General features: G+C 62.3%; 3 protein-coding genes across 5 annotated transcripts in view; all 3 read left to right on the top strand.

Moving 5' to 3' along the window:
• The first annotated feature begins 1,203 nt into the window (after window positions 1-1,203).
• CIRBP (cold inducible RNA binding protein) lies at window positions 1,204-7,185 on the top strand. Of its 3 annotated transcripts, none has more exons than XM_031934770.1 (8): window positions 1,204-1,350; window positions 3,335-3,443; window positions 3,538-3,644; window positions 3,728-3,866; window positions 3,948-4,029; window positions 4,367-4,437; window positions 6,699-6,832; window positions 7,026-7,185. In XM_031934770.1, the coding sequence occupies exons 2-7, from the start codon at window positions 3,341-3,343 to the stop codon at window positions 6,701-6,703; spliced, it is 507 nt and encodes a 168-aa protein (XP_031790630.1). In that variant the 5' UTR covers window positions 1,204-1,350; window positions 3,335-3,340; the 3' UTR covers window positions 6,704-6,832; window positions 7,026-7,185. The 3 variants fall into 3 exon arrangements, with proteins under 3 accessions (XP_031790630.1, XP_031790628.1, XP_031790629.1); XM_031934769.1 differs by having other exon boundaries at window positions 1,210-1,350; window positions 4,814-6,832; XM_031934768.1 differs by having other exon boundaries at window positions 4,367-6,832.
• Window positions 7,186-7,384: 199 nt separating this feature from the next.
• Window positions 7,385-11,557, top strand: FAM174C (family with sequence similarity 174 member C). Its single transcript, XM_023192720.2, has 3 exons — window positions 7,385-8,201; window positions 9,538-9,654; window positions 11,106-11,557. Coding segments are annotated over exons 1-3 (408 nt in total). The 5' UTR covers window positions 7,385-7,911; the 3' UTR covers window positions 11,107-11,557.
• The window catches only part of EFNA2 (ephrin A2), a 22,899-nt gene continuing 16,867 nt past the window's right edge, over window positions 11,547-17,578 (top strand). Inside the window, exons 1-4 of the mRNA XM_023192698.1 lie at window positions 11,547-11,599; window positions 11,820-11,906; window positions 12,042-12,144; window positions 12,523-12,644. Of these exons, the coding sequence (XP_023048466.1) occupies window positions 11,547-11,599; window positions 11,820-11,906; window positions 12,042-12,144; window positions 12,523-12,644 (365 nt within the window). The remainder of the gene's footprint in view (window positions 11,600-11,819; window positions 11,907-12,041; window positions 12,145-12,522; window positions 12,645-17,578) is intronic.

Here is a 17,578-nt window from a genome sequence, read left to right as displayed (position 1 = left end):
GTGAGTCTGAGGCCAGGAGTGGGACCGGGATTTCCCTGAGGTGAGCCGCAAAACGGGGGTCTCTGTACCCCAACTCCCCCCAGCTTGTGAGCAGAGGGTCAGCCCTCCTAAGACTTTCTGGGGCAGAGAGGCAGGGGTCCACGCTGGCTTCCTCCACCAGGGCCGGGGGAGGGGCAGCATGAGATGAGGCCTGGGCGAGGAGCAAGTGGTGGCCATAGAGGGCCCCCCCCCGAGGCTTTGGGGCCGCCGAAGAGTAGGGAGTGAGGGTCCTTGCATAGCTGGTTCTCCAGATGGCGGAGGCTTTGAGACTCCCCTCTGTCATCCAGGCTCAGTAGGGGAGGTCTGTGGAAGGAGAGAAAAGGCCTGGGTGGAGGAGCAGAGTGGGCCTGGCCGGCGTGGGGAGCGAGTGCGCATTGGGTGCGCAGCACGGTGGGAGGGGAGGCCGAGGGCCGGGCTGAGTGCTGGGGTGCACTGGGGACTCGGGGTGTATGCATGCACCCGACAGCAGGGACGCACAGCACTATCTGGCCAGGCGAGTGTAGGGGTGTGCGCGATGCACCCAGCCGTGAAGTCGCGGTTCCAGTGGGAGTTAGGCTTAGGTGCGGGTTGGAATTTGTAGGCAAACTGGGTTGCGTAAAGTTGGGGTGCACCGAAGTGTGGCGAAGTAGGAAGAACTGGGATTGCGAATGTTGGGGTTCGCATGAACGGGGTTGTCTTTGTTGGGGTTTGGGTGGGCATGGGGTTGATGGCAGGAATGGAGTGCTGGGGTGCTGGGAAAACTGGGACGTCGGTGGTATTGGCAAGAACATCACGACAGGTATCGGGGTTCAGATGAAGTTGGGATGTCTGACAGCCGGGGCTCGGTTGGGTAGGGGATCTGGGCTAGGTTATGTCGGGACTGCTGGAGCACAGGCAAAGTCGGGGTCCTAGTGACACCCAGAGGTCCCCATGAAGCCGGGGGCCTCGGAACCGGGGCTAGAGGCCCATTTGTTCCCCACCGCGGGCCAGGGAGAGGGCACGCGGAACTGGGTCAGCCCCGCCCCGCCCCGCGCTGGCCACGCCCCCCGAGCGCGGGCGGGGGACTGCGGACTAGAGACGTCCTGGCCAATCGTCTAGCCCGACACCAGCGCGCGGGAGGAGGCGGAGCGGAGATAGATCCGGCCCCCAGCTCATGAATATGAGACGCAGGAGCGGCCTCTGATTGGCCCGGGAGGTGCAGGGGGCGGGGCCCGGCGGCGGTGTATATAATGCCAGGCGCCGGGGCGCCCCCCCTCACTCGCGCGTTAGAAGGCTCGGGTCGTTGTGGTGTGCCGTCTTCCCGCTTGCGTCAGGGACCTGCCCGACTCAGTGGTGAGGGCCCTGGCGGCACCGGCTCCGAGGAACTCGGGGCGGCGGGCGGCCTGCGGCGGCCAGGCGAGGCGGGGCCGCAGCGGCACGCCCCTGGGAGGGGGCGGTGCCGGGGCGGGCCCGGGGTGGAGTCCGCCTCGCCGGCGGCGAGGGGCAGCGGGAGATTGGGCCGAGTAGCGGTCAGAGGGCCTCTCCCCGCCGGCCCGGGCCGCCAGCGACCGGCTTGCCGCCGCAAAATGGCGGCCGCCAGCTCGAGGCTGTGCCTAGCGAAATGGCGGGAGTACCGAGTGCCCGGATGGAGTGGCGCAGGGCGCGCGCGGGGCGCATGCGCACGCGGCGGGGGCGGGGCCACGTGGTGCGCCCCGTCTCTAGGGCCCGTTTCCCTGCGGTGGGGCTGGAGGTATCCATAAACCAACGCTTTTGTTTCCTGAGCCTCATTTTTCTCCTTTTCCCATTGTGATTGCATGAGGGAAAGGACGGCCTCGCAAATTCTGGGTAGGCATGGCTCATTCCAGTGTGATTCCTCGTCTGCCACGTCGTGCTTTGCGCCTAAACTTTGGTCCAAGTTGGCACAGCCCCCCTTGCCAGACTTACAAGTCTAGTTATCAGCGCCACTGGGTGGTGGCCATTCCCAGCCAATGAATGCTTTGTCTGTGTCAGCACTGACTGCCCCTTTAAATAGCCAGTTCTCCTGAATGCCAGTTCTTCTGTCTGGAAATCCTGCCTCATCATTTCCGGGGCCATCCCTTCCCGATTCCCGGCAGAGGTCCTGTCTGTAAAAGTTAGTGCCTGCCCCAAGGTGCCCCCCAGCACGGGGCGGCCTCCCTGACAGCCAGCCCCCCCAATCTCGGGGAATTTTACAGTGAACAGAAGCACGTTCTGGTCCAGCAACAAGTAGAAGTCAGCTGGTTAGGGTTGGAGTTGGCACCAGTTCGGAAAGGGGAGACGCTGAGGGTGCAGTCCTGCCCACGGCACGACTGGAAGATTCCGAGGGAGGGGGGGAGACACCGGAGGCCCTGTCCCATGGGGAGGACCGTGGACATGGGTGCGATCTGCCTTTAGTCTGGGGGGTGGATGTAGCTGAGAGGCGGACTGCATTCAGTGTGGTAAATCAGTTTGAATTAAGTCAGGTGGCTGAGTGCGGTGGGTTACGCCTGTAATCCCAAAACTTTGGGTGGCCAAGGTGGGAGGATTTCTTGAGCCCAGGAGTTTCCTTTTTTTTTTTATTGATGATATGCTTTCGGGTAGGCTTTTATCCTCTCTCTTTCATGGGGAAGCAGCATCTCCACTAAAAATACACAGCCAGCCAGACATGGTGGTGCATGCCTGTAATCCCAGCTACTCGGGAGGCTGAGGCAGGAAAATCACTTGAATCTGGAGTGCAATGGCGTGATCCTGGCTCATCACAACCTCTGCCTCCCAGATTCAAGTGATTTTCCTGCCTCAGCCTCCCGAGTAGCTGGGATTACAGGCATGCACCACCATGTCTGGCTGGCTGTGTATTTTTAGTGGAGATGGAGTTTGTTCATGTTGGTCAGGCTGGTCTCGAACTCCCGACCTCAGGTGATCCACCTGTCTTGGCCTCCCAAAGTGCTGGGATTACAGGTGTGAGCCACTGCACCCAGCCGAGCCCAGGAGTTTCAGACTAGCCTGGGCAACAGAGTGAGACCCCATCTCTACTAAAACAAATTAAAAAAAAAAATTAGCCAGGCGTGGTGGTGCACATCTATAGTCCCAGTTTCTTGGGAGACTGAGGTAGGAGAATTGCTTAGCCTAGGAGGTGGAGGCTGCAGTGACCCATGATTGCACCATTACACTCCAGCCTGGGTGACAGCTTAAGTCCTAGGTATGAGTTTCGGACAATGAAAAACAATAACCTGATTTTCTAATACTTCCCCTAAAAAACACGTCATTTACATAAAATAGGAAGCGGGGAGAGGTGGTGAGAGATGACCCCTGTTGAGGATTTCATTGGTGTCTGCCACAGGCCCCCATGGCATCAGATGAAGGCAAGCTTTTTGTTGGAGGGCTGAGTTTTGACACCAATGAGCAGTCGCTGGAGCAGGTCTTCTCAAAATACGGACAGATCTCTGAAGGTGAGGCTGGTGCGGGGCAGGTGGGGCTGGCTTGTGCTCCTCCTGCCTGTAGGTACAGCTGGGTGCTGACTGCAGACCTCCCTCCCCTGCACAGTGGTGGTTGTGAAAGACAGGGAGACCCAGAGATCTCGGGGATTTGGGTTTGTCACCTTTGAGAACATTGACGACGCCAAGGATGCCATGATGGCCATGAACGGGAAGGTGAGGATCAGGGTGCTGAGCGGGAGCCCCGTCCTGAGGATGGGGCACCCACCCACTAACCTGTGCCACCCGCTGGTCTCCAGTCTGTAGATGGGCGACAGATCCGAGTAGACCAGGCAGGCAAGTCGTCAGACAACCGATCCCGTGGGTACCGTGGTGGCTCTGCCGGGGGCCGGGGCTTCTTCCGTGGGGGCCGAGGACGGGGCCGTGGGTTCTCTAGAGGTGAGTGCTGTGAGTGGGCCCTTTGGGGATGCTGTGAGGCACTGCTGGTGGGAGCTGGTACTCACTTCTTCCTGTATGCAGGAGGAGGGGACCGAGGCTATGGGGGGAACCGGTTCGAATCCAGGAGCGGGGGCTACGGAGGCTCCAGAGACTACTATAGCAGGTGAGGGGTGAAGGCCAACCCGGGCACGGGTGATTGCGGGATGGCCAGCTTCAGTCCCAGGTCCCTGGGGGAGCTGAGATGAGGCTGGCTGGGCAAAGAGCAGAGGTGGGAGGGGGCCTAGGCCAAGAGGAGAGGAAACTGCTCAAGACAGTGGCAGAAGCAGGAAGGCCAGGGGGGCATGGCTGGTGCAGGTTTTGGACGTTTCTGAGACTCTACCTTGCTGGGGTCCTTGCGTCCCCAGAAGGGACAGCTGGCATGGGGGCTGACGGCTCAGCCTGCTGTGGCAGAGCAGAAGTAGACTGGTACCCTCCAGTACTCACGTCTGTCTATCCTGCAGCCGGAGTCAGAGCGGTGGCTACAGTGACCGGAGCTCGGGCGGGTCCTATAGAGACAGTTACGACAGTTACGGTAAGTCGCGCTCCGAGGGTGCCACGCTGCTGTGGCCTGCGGTGGGAGCTCGGTTCACTTTGGCACCTTCTCCAAGCACTTTAGGCTGGACACTCAGATCTTGTCACTGCGCTTGCCTATAAGAGGCACGTCTGTCCTCTCAGAGCCATTTCTATCGCAGGACACAAAAGCCAAATGAGACTGACCAAAAAGGCAAGGGAGAGCAAGGGCCCGCTGGGCAGTCAGCATAGGTGCATGTGTGGCTGCAGGCCAGCCTCCCTCGGCCGTGGGGGGTGGTTGCTCCCCGGTCGCAGGCCGCGCCCTGGTCTGGCCTCTGGGGTGAAGCTGCCTCTCGTTGCTTCGGTGCCTTTACACTGTGCCTGCTTCTTGTCCTCAGCTACACACAACGAGTAAAAACCCTTCCTGCTCAAGATCGTCCTTCCAATGGCTGTGTGTTTAAAGATTGTGGGAGCTTCGCTGAACGTTAATACGTGTAGTAAACGCACCTCCTTGTATTCCCACTTTCGTAGTCATTTCGGTTCTGATCTTGTCAAACCCAGCCTGACCGCTTCTGACGCCAGGATGGCCTCGTTACTAGACTTTTCTTTTTAAGGAAGTGCTGTTTTTAAGGGTTTTCAAAACATTTTGAAAAGCACTTCAGATTTACTTTTTTGACCACGAGCCATGAGTTTTCAAAAAAATCGGGGGTTGTGTGGGTTTTTGGTTTTTTAGTTTTTGGTTGTGTTGCCTTTTTTTCTTTTGGTGGGGTTGGCCCCATGAAGTGGGTGCCCCACTCACTTCTCTGAGATCGAACGGACTGTGAATCCGCTCTTTGTTGGAAGCTGAGCAAGCTGTGGCTTTTTTCCAACTCCATGTGACGTTTCTGAGTGTAGTGTGGTAGGACCCCGGCGGGTGTGGCAGCAACTGCCCTGGAGCCCTGGCCCCTGCACCCATCTGTGCTGTGCGCCCCACAGTAGACGTGCAGACGTCCCTGAGAGGTTCTTGAAGATGTTTATTTATATTGTCCTTTTTTACTGGAAGACGTACGCATACTCCATCGATGTTGTATTTGCAGTGGCTGAGGAATTCTTGTATGCAGTTTTCTTTGGCTTTACGAAGCCGATTAAAAGACCGTGTGAAATGAACCTTGCTCTGACAATTCCCTTGCATTGCACCACACACTCCCTGCTGCAGGCTCCTGCAGCCAGACCTGAGCAGAGAGAAGGCGGAGAAGCAGCAGGTCTGCAAGCCTTCCGTGGGGCCTGCAGAGAGAGCTAGAAAGGGAGGCCCAGCAGATTGGCGCTGGTCAGGGTAGGGGAGCCAGGCGGGGGACGGGAGCGGGCAGCTCAGGCCTCAGGGCAGCCCCGGGAGGCTTCTGGCAGTGGTGGCCAGAGGGCTGGACTGTGCGGGCAGCTTAGCAGGGACAGTGGACGTGCACCCGACGCTGACCTGGACTGCCTCAGTCTAGAAGCAGGCCAGAGAGTGGAGGCACGTGGCATCCCAGGGCGACCTCAGACGGCCAGCCGGTTAGCTAGTTCTGCTGTTGCTTCACGAGTTCTGAGCGTTCTCTGCTAGCCTATGGAAGCTGCAGCCCTCGGAGGACAGAAGTGTTGTGCGCCCAACAGAACCCTCTGAGACGCAAGCTGCTCCCTTGGCTAGCTCATATGTGGAAATAGCCCTGTAATTCGAGGTAACTCCTTCCGCTCGTGCCCACATCCCTCTTGTCGAGAGCTCATTGAAAGTCATGTGCCCGGGGAATATTCCTATGACTGTTTTTTGTTTTTCCTTTTTTTTCAACTTTTTTTTTCTTCTTCAATTAAGCTGGAACTAAAGTCAGGCCTGGCCATTACGCTCCCCACGTGCAGCCAGGTGCAGGCTGGGCTCAGTCATGCCTGGCTCTTAGATGAGGTCCCTTAAGCAGGATTGGAGACCAGTGAATGCCCCCGCCTTTTGGATTTTTTGCTCATCAATTGACTGTCTTTTCCAGACCTCTTAAGTCACACTCTTAACTAGCTTTCTCTGATGTATGTTGCCGCCATTAGTTTTTTTCTAGAGCCCACATTGGCCCATGTAGCTCCATCCCATGCGGGTAGCTGGCTCTGGCTGCGCCCCCAAGGTGCAGACCCGCCCTGGGCACGCTGGCCTGTGATGGAGCCTGAGGTCACAGCCCCGTGACTAGCCTGAGACCTTCCTAGGGGCTGTGGCTGTTTTCGGGGAGGTCGGGAGGGGCATCTGTGAGCCCCGTGGAGGACGCCGGGAGTAACGCTGCTTTGCTTTGGCAGGTTGAAGGGGCCTGGCCAGGACTCGGGGAAGGGTGGCCTGAGAGCAGCGATGACCTCTGGGGTCACTGTCCCAGGAGGGAGTTCACCTGGAACAAGAGCTGGAGGCAGCCGCTTGCCCCGGAGGCTTGTCCCCTGTAAGTGCTTTCGGGAAGAGTGGCATGTGCGCTGAGCCCTGTCCCGGGCGGAACCTAGGCGTTCCAGTGAGTCCTGCTGTCCCGCACCTGTGGCCCCGCGGCGGGCGCCTCTCGGTGTGTGTGGGGTGCAGGGGAGCGCCGGGTCCGGGTCCGCGCCTGGACCCGCGCCTCCCTTCCTCCCTCCTCCTTCCAGGAGGCGCTTCGCGAGCGAGGTGCGGGCTCAGGGCCTCAAGTCTCCTGGAGGACGGGCTGCGGTGCGCTGGCGGCTTGCGGGGCGGCCAGTCCTTGCCCACAACGATGTGGAGCCCTGTGAAAGTCGGATTCCAATAAAGGGCCACGTGTGCACCCAGAAAGCCGAGTCTGTGGTTTTGGGGGGGCTGTCGGCAGAGCGGGGCCACCGGGAGAAAAGCCTGCGGACCTCGGTTCAGAGAAGCCTAGCAGCAGCCGACAGGGAAGACTGCACGGGTCACCGTCGCGCAATGACCGGAGGGGGTTCGCAGCGAGGAGACGTCGGTCCCGCGGGATCTGAGGCGCACTCGGCTTCGGGGGCGCGGCGGCCGCGCAGACGCTGTCGGGCCCCGTCTTGGGCCGAGCCCCAGCTCCCCTGCAGCAGGCTGTGGACGGGGGCGCCTCCTTCCTGGGCCCCGGACACAGCCGAGGCGTCCTCACTATCTGTGAGGCCGGGGCAGGAGCGGCGGGGGCCGCCCTGAGGTGGGTGGGAATGAGCGGCCCGAGGTCCTGAGGTCCAGGCGTCCTCCCCGTTCCCCCGCTACCAGCCCGATTTCCTCGGAAGCCACGCCCCCGCACGCCGGGCTGGTAATCCTGGACTCTGCCTGCGGCGCCTTGCCAGGGCTCCCACGGGCGGGCTGCGGGCCTCCGCACTGGCTCCTGGAGCCTGACGACGAAAGAAGCTCAGCGGCGGGCGCGCGGGGCACTGTGGGTAGCGCGGGGGCTCACCAGGCGGAGGAGGGGCGGGGCGTCAAGCTCCGCCCCCGCGCCCCATTGGCCGGCATCATCACCGCGCGCCTGACTGACAGCCGTGCATAGGGGCGGGGCGCCGCCACCGCTTCCGCCGGGCCATGGGGCCGCGCGTGCTGCAGCCGCCGCCGCCGCCGCTGCTGCTGCTCCCGCTGGCGCTGCTGCTGGCGGCGCTGTCGTGCGGTGCCAAAGAGAGCTCGCCGCCGCGCCCCGCGCAGGTCACGTTGTCGCCGCCGCTGGTCGTGACGAACGGGAGCCAGCCGGGCGCTCCGCATAACAGCACGCACGCGGGTCCGCCGGTGTCGTCGGGCTCGGCGGTGAAGCGCTCTTTCTACGTGATCCTGGGCTTTTGCGGCCTGGCCGTGCTCTACTTCCTCATCCGGGCGTTCAGGTGCGTCAGGCGCACACGGGCACCGTCTCCCAGCCGTGGCCAATTAGCGCGCTCCTCGTGCGTCACGTGCCGGGCCGCGGGGTCCTCCCCTCCCTCCCGTCCTGTCGGAGTGGGCGTGGGCGGAGCTGTGCGGGGATGGTCACGTGGTGTAGGCGGGGCAGGGCCACGTGACTCGCCCGCTATCCAGCCTGCGCCTGGGCGTCGGGGTGCCCAGCGTCGCCGCCTCTTAACTCGGGGGTGACGCTGCCCATTTCCCATATGGAGCCACCGAAGCCGGAGCGTGCCGGGCAGGGGTCAGGCCCTGGCGGGGCGAGGGATCCTCCTTGGTTCCTTGTCGCCGGATGCCGGTCCTCGCTCTCATCCTCCCGCCTGCAGCCGCGACCCTTCCGTGGAGTCCCGATTCGTTTCCTTTGTGCCTCTACCCACTGAAGCTGGGCCTTCGCCAGCGTCGGCCACGTGCCCGCCTTGGGTGCTCCCACAGCCCGGGAGGTGCGGCTGCGTCCCCAGACCCTCGCGGGGGTCCAGCTGTAGGCAGCCCCTGGACAGGAGGGGCATCTGCCTGGTCGGGCCCCCACCGGCTTCCCTGGCCTGTGGGCCCAGTTTCCTCTGGGCTTCTGACTACCCAGTGTGGCTGCTGCTTCCGGGTGGGAGCGACACAGCGAGGACGTTATCCCTCCGCGTCACCACCCTGCCAAAGTCAAGCCGCTTATCATTTTTTATAAGTTTTTTTGTAGCGATGGGGTCTCGCCATGTTGCCTGTGCTGGTCTGAACTCCTGGGCTTAAGTGATCCTTCTTTTTCGGCCTCCCGAAGTGCTGGCATTATAGATGTGAGCCATGTGCCTGGCTATGCTGCTTTTTAGGGGCCCTGTGCAGAGCCTCCCCTGTGCCCCACACCCCTTCCTGTGGAAGCACCTGCTGGGCGCTCTCCCCTGCCTGTGCCCTGCACCCTCCCTGCCTCCCTGGCTGCTGGGGCCACCAGTGGCTTGGCACTGAGACAGCCTTCCATTCTGTTGTGTTTGGCGAAGTCTCACCCCTGGGTGAGCCTCAGTCTTTTCATCGGTGCAACGGGAGTGACATCAGCGTGCCTCTTCTGGGGTCCTGGCACAGGGGAGATGGGAGGGCCTGCTAGGGCACGTGTTTTCTGACTGTCACCGCCTTGGGAGAGAGTGGTAATCACTTGGCGATTAGGACATGAAAGAAACAGGCAGAGTAAAACCAGGGAGGTCTGCAGCAGGGCTGGGGGATCCAGTAGAGGACGGCAGTGAGGGTCCTGAGGGAAGGAGGAGGCAGGGTTGGCAGGGAGGGACCATTGGCAATACCTGGACCTCCTTCCAGGTTGAAGAAGCCTCAGCGGAGGCGATACGGACTCCTGGCAAACACCGAGGACCCCACCGAGATGGCCTCGCTGGACAGCGATGAGGAGACGGTCTTTGAGTCGAGGAATCTGAGATGGTGTGCACCCTTCCCCAGCTCTGGGGCCTCGGTGGGCAGGCTGGGCTGGAGACTCAGCAGGATCCGGTGACTTGGGCAAGCGATGGAGTGGTCTCTGCAGTCACAGCTGATAGCAGTGGTCAGGCCATGGCCTCCCTGGGCAGGGCTCATCCTTTCTCCCAGCCTCTATTTGCAACTTTTTTTTTTTTTTTTAACTTAAATTTTTTATTTATTTATTTTTGAGGTGGAGTGGCACGATCCCAGCTCACTGTAACCTCTGCCTCCGGGGTTCAGGCAGTTCTCCTGCCACAGCCTCCTAAGTAGCTGGGATTGCAGGCACCCACCACCACCATGCCCGGCTAAGTTTTTGTATTTAGTAGAGACGGATTTCACCATGTGGGCCAGGCTGGTCTCCAACTCCAGACCTCAGGTGATCCACCTGCCTGGGCCTCCCAAAGAACTGGGATTACAGGCGTGAGCCACCGCACCTGAGCTAAGTTTTTGTTTTGTTTCGAGACGGAGTTTTGTTCTTGTTGCCCAGGCCGGAGGGCAATGGCATGATCTCTGCTCACTGCAACCTCCGCCTCCTGGGTTCAAGCAGTTCTCCCATCTCAGCCTACTGAGTAGCTCGGATTACAGGTACCCACCACGCCCGACTAGTTTTTGTAGTTTTAGTAGAGACGGGGTTTCTCCATGTTGGCCAGGTTGGTGTCGAACTCCTGACCTCAGGTGATCTTCCTGCTTTGGCCTCCCAGAGTGCTGGGATTACAGGCGTGAGCCACCGCGTTCAGCTTTCTTGCATCTTTCAGACGGGAAAGCGGCTGCAGGGCTTAGGGTAGCGGATGCTCGATCTGGGCCCCTCCCTGAGAGACGAGGTCTAAGTCAGGTGCAAAATTGACCGTAGGATGCTTCTGAGCGGGCAGCGCTAGGGAGGGCCTCTCCCTGGTACGTAATGGGGCTGGCTCCTGGAAGAGTGTCTCAGGCCGAGGGAACAGCAGGGACAGAGGCGGAGGCTGGGCAGATGTCGGCGGGCCAGGGGTAGGCCTGGGTGTAGAGGCGGGTATTGGGTTAGCGGGGTTCTGGGCAGGGATTGATGGCTGTGTTGTGCTGCAGTGTGGCTGCTGGGGGGACCTTGGCCTTTTGAGGGTGGCAGGCATGGAGTCTAGGAGACCAGGGGACAGGGCGGCCTCTGGGGACAGTGTGACTTTCCGAGCCTGCAGGGAGGGTGGCGTTGGGATCCCTCCCCAAGGTCTTACTCCATTCTGGGAACCCCTCCCAGGTTTTTTCTACCTCCTGGCTGGGGGCCTCTTCCCCAGGGTGGACAGTTGAGCAGGGCCCAGGAGGCCAGGGGAGGAAGGGTGGGCCGAGGGGGCCTGGACAGGTTGCCTGCTCCTACCTGACCTGGGTGGGCCTCTGCCTGGCGGGGTGGACCCTTCACCCCTCACCTCTCACCCTTGACCCCCTGCTTCCAGATGCTGAGCCAGGGAGGCGGCCTTTCCGGCGGCCATGAGGGAAGGACAGGAGATGGGACCCACCCCAGTGCCCAGCAACCCCCCGCTCCACCGCTCATTCCCCTGCTGGCCCTGGGGCTGGCCTCACCCAGTGCCAACCCGAGAGCTCCTTTTGGAACCTGTGCAGCCTGCCTGCCTACTGCCACCTGCACCTACCGCCGGACCACACAGCCTCGCCTCCTGGATGCTGCCCCAGCCTGGCCAAGGGTCCCAGGTGAAGACCGGAGGGGCCCCGACAGCCGCTGCCCAGGACTCTGAGGCCCCCTTGCCTGACTGTGACTTGTGTCTCTCCCCTACCCCCGTGGGGGCATGGCAGCCCAGAACCGAGGCTGGGTGGGCAGGTGACCCAAGGGACCTTTCTGGGAACGCCTTCCCACTGGGCTGGGAACAATAAATGCAGCCATGTCTCTGCAGCTGGTGCTGACCCCATGCCATCTCCAGACCCGTGCATACTGGTGCGGCCAGTGGAGGGGTGGGTGGTGGAGCAGGGCTCAAGCCAGCCTTGGTCTGTCTGCAACCATGCTTGGGTTCTGCAGCCTTGCCCCCAGGTGAGGAACCCATCTCCAGCTGCCTGGGATCAGGCCCTGCCTGTCAGCACTTCTTTTCCTAGAGGAAAGTCCTATTCCATCTGTCAGCGCCCCTGCTGCAGGGCCCCCTTCTCTGTGCCATCTTCAGCTGGGTCATGGGCCCTTCCCTGGAGGATCCCCACATCACCTCACGGATACCTCTGGCAGTGAATCCGGGGAGTCCCAGAGCTGTGCTGTAGGAGGCTGGAGTTGCCCGCGGCCTGGGCCCCCATGTGCGGTACCCCTCCCCCATCAGTTTCCTGTAGAAGGTGGAGCCTGAGACCCCATCTCCGGCAAGGCGTTTAATCAGCTTCCCTGGGGCCTTAATCAGCTTCCCTGGGGCCTTGTTCATCCTGCAGGGGTCTGTGTCTGTGCGGAGTCCAGTTCTGGCCTGTCCCCCTGTCCCCCATGAGTTTAGCCTTGGAGAGACCATGGTAGGTGGGTACCCACAGCCTGAGGTCTCCCCCAGGCAACCTAGCTGGAGCCGCCACCAGGTGGCAGCCTTGGGCCGCCCAGTCCCCTCGCTGTCTCCCTGGTCCTAACCCTTCATGTGGGAAAGCCGGTCGGGCACAGCCCATTTGTCACCCCACTTCCTGAGCCCACCGTGTCCCCACGTCCACCAGGGGATGGGCAGTCCCTCAGGTTTGTGCATCTCGCGGACCTGCCGACCCTGCCTGTGCCGCTGCCAGGGTTGAGAGGGGCTGTCGCCTCCTCAGACCAGGGTCCCCTGTCCTGGTACCATCTGCTCCCTTGGGCATCTCCATCTGACCAGACCCTGCCAAGACTGCTCACGTTTCACCTTCCCCTTCCAGTACCGCAGGTCCTTCTCCGCCCTGGCCTCAGCCGCCACCTCCAGGAAGTCCTCACTGATTGCCCACCCCAACCTGTTCTTTAGGGGAATCCTGCAGGGAGGGTTGGGGAAGCAACCGTCAAAGTGAGGCCACAGACTGAGAGAGGCCCCCGAGACTGCAGGTGGGGGGGGGCAGCTTGGCTCGGCCTGACTGTGTGGGACTGGGGACAAGCAGGTGACACCTCTGCCCCGGGGTCTGCTGTTCCCCATCTGTCTGGCCCTTGCGTCTGTCTCCAAACTCTCCCGTTCGCATCTCTCCATCTGCCTCCTTCACTTTGTGTCCGTCTCTGTCTCCATGTCTGACCTTCTGGGATGTGCTTTCAACAGGCACAGAGACACCGGCCCCGGCCCCCACCCTGTGATCTGCGCCCCCCATCCCACAGCTCTGAGCGCTTTCACCAGCTTCAAAAGGCACATTAATTACTCTAATGAGGTCAGGAGAGACCCGCGCTCTGCCATCCGGAGTCAGAACGTGCCGCAGCCCCCAGCCCAGGCGCCGCCGCCGCCCCCTTGGGCAGGGAGGGGAGCTCTGTTGCCTCCACCCCCTCTGCCTGTCAGGGCCCGTCAGCCCGCTACACCCCGTGTTGGTGCAGAGTAATTGGCAGCCCCCCAAGGTTAATGCACTGTTAGTCAGGGGTCCTCCCAGGCTAAGAGCCGGAGAGGGGCCTGTCGGCGAAAGATGAAAGTCCCCAGGTCCTGGCCAGTGCTCGGCCTATGTGTGTGTGCACGCACGTGTGTGCCAGTGGGAGTGCGTGTGTGTGCGGGTGCCTGGGAGTTTGGGGGGTGGGCAGTGGCATCCTCCACCTCCCCCATGCAGGCACAGGCACCAACAAAACACAGCTTCGCAGACACGATAAGCAACACAGCCCCACGGATGGGACGTCTGCAGCCCCACGGGACACGCGATCATACACATGGGTGTGACCTGCTGAGATCCTAACCCCATGCCAGGGGGTGTCTCAGACCCACGCCCCCCACCCTTGCTCCTCGGTGTGCCCACTGGATAAGCAGCGTATCAGACCCCTGCCTCTGGGCGGGGGTCTCTGCCTCAGCAGTGGGTCTGGCCCAGCCTGGAGTCCGGTGGACTCACTGCATGGCTTCCCTGCCTGTGAAATAGGGACGGGTGGGCGCTGGGGACGTGGCCTCGAGGGCTGGATGTGTCAGGTTCCTTGTGGTGCCGGCTTGTGCCCGCAGCTTGGGGCCCGACGTTCGTCCTGGGGAGACAAAGACGGGGCTCCTCCGCCGCCCTGGTGCCAGGGTGTCCCAGGGATGCAACCCCGTGCGCCAAATCAGTCACTTGGGGGTTGGCAGGCAACTGAGGGTGCTGAGACCCCCGTACCCTCGATTCCCCACTTCCAGGGATCTCACCCCCAGGTGCCCGTCTCCTCTGGGGGGGGCCTGAGCCACCACTGCCCCCACATTGAGGCCACTGACCTCCCTGTCCCAGGCCAGCCAGACCCTGAGAAGCACCCAGTGCTTTGCTGTGGGACACAAAGCCACACGGGGCTATTCACGTTTCTTCATTAAGTTACATAAAACTGAAGGTGCAGGGCCTCAGTCCCCGTGGGGAGAGGTCCTCAGTCTCCGTGGGGAGAGGTCTGGGGCCTCAGTCCCCGTGGGGAGCCAGAAGCTCCTGCTCCGGACAGCGAGTGGTGGGGGCAGGGACATTTCCTTTGTATGGGAAGTTCTGGACGCTGGTGGCGTCTGGACACTGGAGAACGGGTCTGTGTTCAGGCCCTGGACCGGAAGGTGGGATGAGGGAGAGAGGAAGGGGGAGGAAGGGAGGGGGAGGAGGGGGGGGGTGTGAAGGGAGGGAGGGGAAAGGTGTGAAGGGAGGAGGGAGGGGAGGAGGCAGGGAGGAGAGTGGGAAGGGTGGGACCTGGGGAGGAGGGTGAGCTGGGAAATAGGGCTGTGTGCCTGTTCCTTTCCCCCACCGGCTGCAGGGGTTGCAGGAATCTTGGGTCCGTGGCTGGAGGACGGGGTGGGGATTTTCATGTGACCCGCTGGAGAAAGGGATACGTTTTTATTTTCAAGGACAGTGACCCAGCCCAGGGGAAACGCCCTGACCCCTGGGGCAAAGTGCAGACCCCAGCTCCGTGCTTCGCAGCTGGGACGATGGACAGTCGTCGGGCTCCCGCCCAGAGTGGAGCCCACGACCTGCCCAGCCCCCGGCGCCCCGTGACCCCCGCCGCCTGATCCTTGCCTGGCTGAGATGGGGCTTCTGAAGGCTGCTGGCTGGCACCAGGGCAGGCTGCGGACTGGGTCCAATTTATTCTGTAATGAGAAATTCTCCCCGCATATTTTTAGCTTCCTCCTGGCGTCGCAGCCTTTGAAGGCTGAGGGGCTGCGGGACGCTGATGCCAAGCCCTGTGGCCTGGCCCTGTGGGCAGTGGGCAGCGGGTGCTGGGCATGGGCTGGGCAAGTCCACCCCTTCCCAAGTCCGGGTAGACCCCAGGCCCAGGAGTGCAGAGCAGGGGGCGGGGCCAGACCCCATCAAGCCCTGCACTGGCTCTGGACCGGGGACTGAGGGCGACCCTGGATAGCCCCTGACCTTGGCTGACCCCTGTCCCCAGCGTGAGCCTGACCTCTGACCCTCAGCTCCACAGGAAGCTTACTCTAGAGTGATCTCCGGCCATGGCCGCGTCCCAAAGCTGGGACAGCCCCCAGCCCCAGGAGGGAACAGGGCTTGCTGGACCCCCACAGTGGCCCCATGACCGGGTCGGGCTTCGCTAGGGCAGCCTCACCCGGGGCCAGGCTTTGGAGACGCCATGCCCTCCCCTTCCCTCCCCAGGTCCTTCCTCTAGGAGCGGCCAGCGGGCGCGGGGAGGTTGAATGGGGGACGCACCGCCTTTGTTCCCGTCCCTGCTTGGGCTCTGACCTTGAGAGAGAGACAAGAACAGAAGGAAAACGGAGCTTCTGCTCAAATCCGCTCAGCGGTGGCGGTGGTGGCGGCTCTCGCCTCGGTGGCCCCTGCATGCAAATGAGTGGCCCTGTCATGCCTGGGTGGAGGTGGTGCCCTTCCAGCTCCCACCTGTGCAGGTCCCAGTCCTGGTTTGAGAAGAGGTGCCCTCCTCCCAACCCTGGCCCACCCCTGCTCAGGCATGAGATCCCTTGAAGCAAGAGGGGGCTTCTGGTCCCAGGGCAGAGGGAAGCTTCCAGAACTCCCACCTTTGCCGGGTGGCATGCTGGGGCCAGGCACGCCAAGACCCCAGGCTCACGGCTCCTTGTCCTGTGCTGGGGTGCAGCCGCCGCACCTCTGCTCCGAAGGTGCTGGTCTCCGGGAGTGGCCATCCCCCTCCCTCAAAGAGCCCAACCAGACCAAGCCGCCTGGGACGCTTGTCCAGCCTACGTGGGCCGCAGAGCCCTGTGTGGGTAGAACCGCAGGCCCTCACTCCAGGGGCACTGAGTCTGTCCAGAGGGCCTGGCAGGTGGCTCAGGGCCTGCCTTAGCCACCACCTGGGACAGGTTCTCACCCTTCACTGAAGAGACACCCGGCCAGCCCTGGGCCTTCAGCCTGGGATGTCTGTAGTGGGGTCAGCGGACGAGACCTGGAGCTCAGAACAAATGGGCTGAGCTCCCTGGAGGGCAGAGAACTGAGAACCTTGTCCTGGCAGGGACGCTAGAGCACTGGGTGGGACAGACTTTTCTGGAAGAGCAGGATTTTAACAGGAAGAAAAAGTGGAAGGACTTCCCAACAGGACAAGGCCCGAACAAAAGAAGGGTGGTGTGGCCTGCTGGGGAGTGGGGGGAGGAGGGCACGCTGCAGGAGACACAGGACAAAGCCCACCACATCTCAGCGCTGTGGGGCGGTGGTGGGTCCCGTCCCCACCCCACCTTGCTGGGGCACAGGTTAGCTTGACCATCTCTGGGCTCACGGTCCCTGCAAGGAGTTTGGGTAATGCCTCATACAGGGACGTTCGGGTCCAAGGGCTGTCAGCGCCTGCACTGCGGTTCCCTCTCCTGCACTGGGCCTGGTGAACGAAACTAACTCAGAGAGGCACAACACGATCTGGGCATCGCCAGTAAAGTCCAGCCAGCACTTGGTGGCAGCGTACCCTCCACAAGCTCAGAGTCTGGTGAGGGAGGCTGTGGCATGAATAAGGGTAAAAACAGAGGGCAGGCCACGTGCAGTGGCTCGCGCCTGTAATCCTAGCACTTTGGGAGGCTGAGGCCGGAAGATCGCCTGAGCCCAGGAGTTCAAGACCAGCAGGGCCAACATGGCCAGACCCTGTCTGGATTGGAAAAAAGACAAAATAGAGGCCAGGCCCCCAGTTCCTCGCCTGTGTCAGCCTCCCGGGAGGAGAAATCACTCGGCATTCCCCAAACAGATCAGACCCCAGGCCCTTGCATAAGCTGTGCCCCTGGGCAGCGGCCCTCCCCTGCTGCAGGATTCCTGCGTAGAGACCGGCTTCACTCTGAGCTTCTTGGATCCGATCCCCAGCTGCTCAGACTCCGCACCGGTCCACCTACTATGCGCCCGGCACCCTTAGGGCTGAGGTAGGGACTTACTCCATCCCTAGGGAACAGCGCGGTCCGGAGAGGCGACTCCCAGGAGGGCCCCAGGGAGGTCGCAGCACGAGCAGCTTTGGACTTTGGCCAGCGCCCCTCTGAAACTCTGCCCGGACCCCCGCAGGGAGGCTGGAGTTGGCCGAGCCCGATTTGGGACGCGTGCGTCGGGGTTTGTGAGGCTGCGGATAGCGCTGGAACCGGGCAGGTGAGAGGCCCGGGACCCAGGGCCAGGCCGGGAGGAGTACTTGGGGGGCGCGGGAGGCAGGGTGCGCCCCCGCTGCTCGGAGACCGCGGCCGGGCCACGCGGATGCCGGCGGGGGGCGCGCTGAGTCGGCGTCGCTGGGGCAGGCCCCGGGGGATGAGCCTGCGACGGGGTTGCCCGGGGCAGGGGGCGGGCGCAGGCTGGAGACCCCCGCCCTGTCCCCGTGCGGCTGGGGCACGGCGGGAGGGGGCGCCCGCGGCCCTCCCGGCGCTCGGGCGGGACAAAGGCCGGAGCCCGGGCCCCTCCC

Source organism: Piliocolobus tephrosceles, chromosome 21 (genome assembly GCF_002776525.5).
Source record: "Piliocolobus tephrosceles isolate RC106 chromosome 21, ASM277652v3, whole genome shotgun sequence".
Lineage (NCBI taxonomy): Eukaryota > Metazoa > Chordata > Mammalia > Primates > Cercopithecidae > Piliocolobus > Piliocolobus tephrosceles.
This window is presented reverse-complemented; position numbering and strand designations above follow the sequence as displayed.

What these genes read in the sequence shown, in the direction of transcription:
- CIRBP (XM_031934768.1), top strand. Translation starts at nt 3,341, where the DNA reads ATGGCATCAGATGAAGGCAAGCTTTTTGTTGGAGGGCTGAGTTTTGAC. An exon ending in TGATGGCCATGAACGGGAAG is followed by an intron (nt 3,645 to 3,727) that starts GTGAGGATCAGG and finishes GCTGGTCTCCAG; the next exon opens with TCTGTAGATGGGCGACAGAT. An exon ending in TCCAGAGACTACTATAGCAG is followed by an intron (nt 4,030 to 4,366) that starts GTGAGGGGTGAA and finishes TCTATCCTGCAG; the next exon opens with CCGGAGTCAGAGCGGTGGCT.
- FAM174C (XM_023192720.2), top strand. Translation starts at nt 7,912, where the DNA reads ATGGGGCCGCGCGTGCTGCAGCCGCCGCCGCCGCCGCTGCTGCTGCTC. An exon ending in TTCCTCATCCGGGCGTTCAG is followed by an intron (nt 8,202 to 9,537) that starts GTGCGTCAGGCG and finishes ACCTCCTTCCAG; the next exon opens with GTTGAAGAAGCCTCAGCGGA.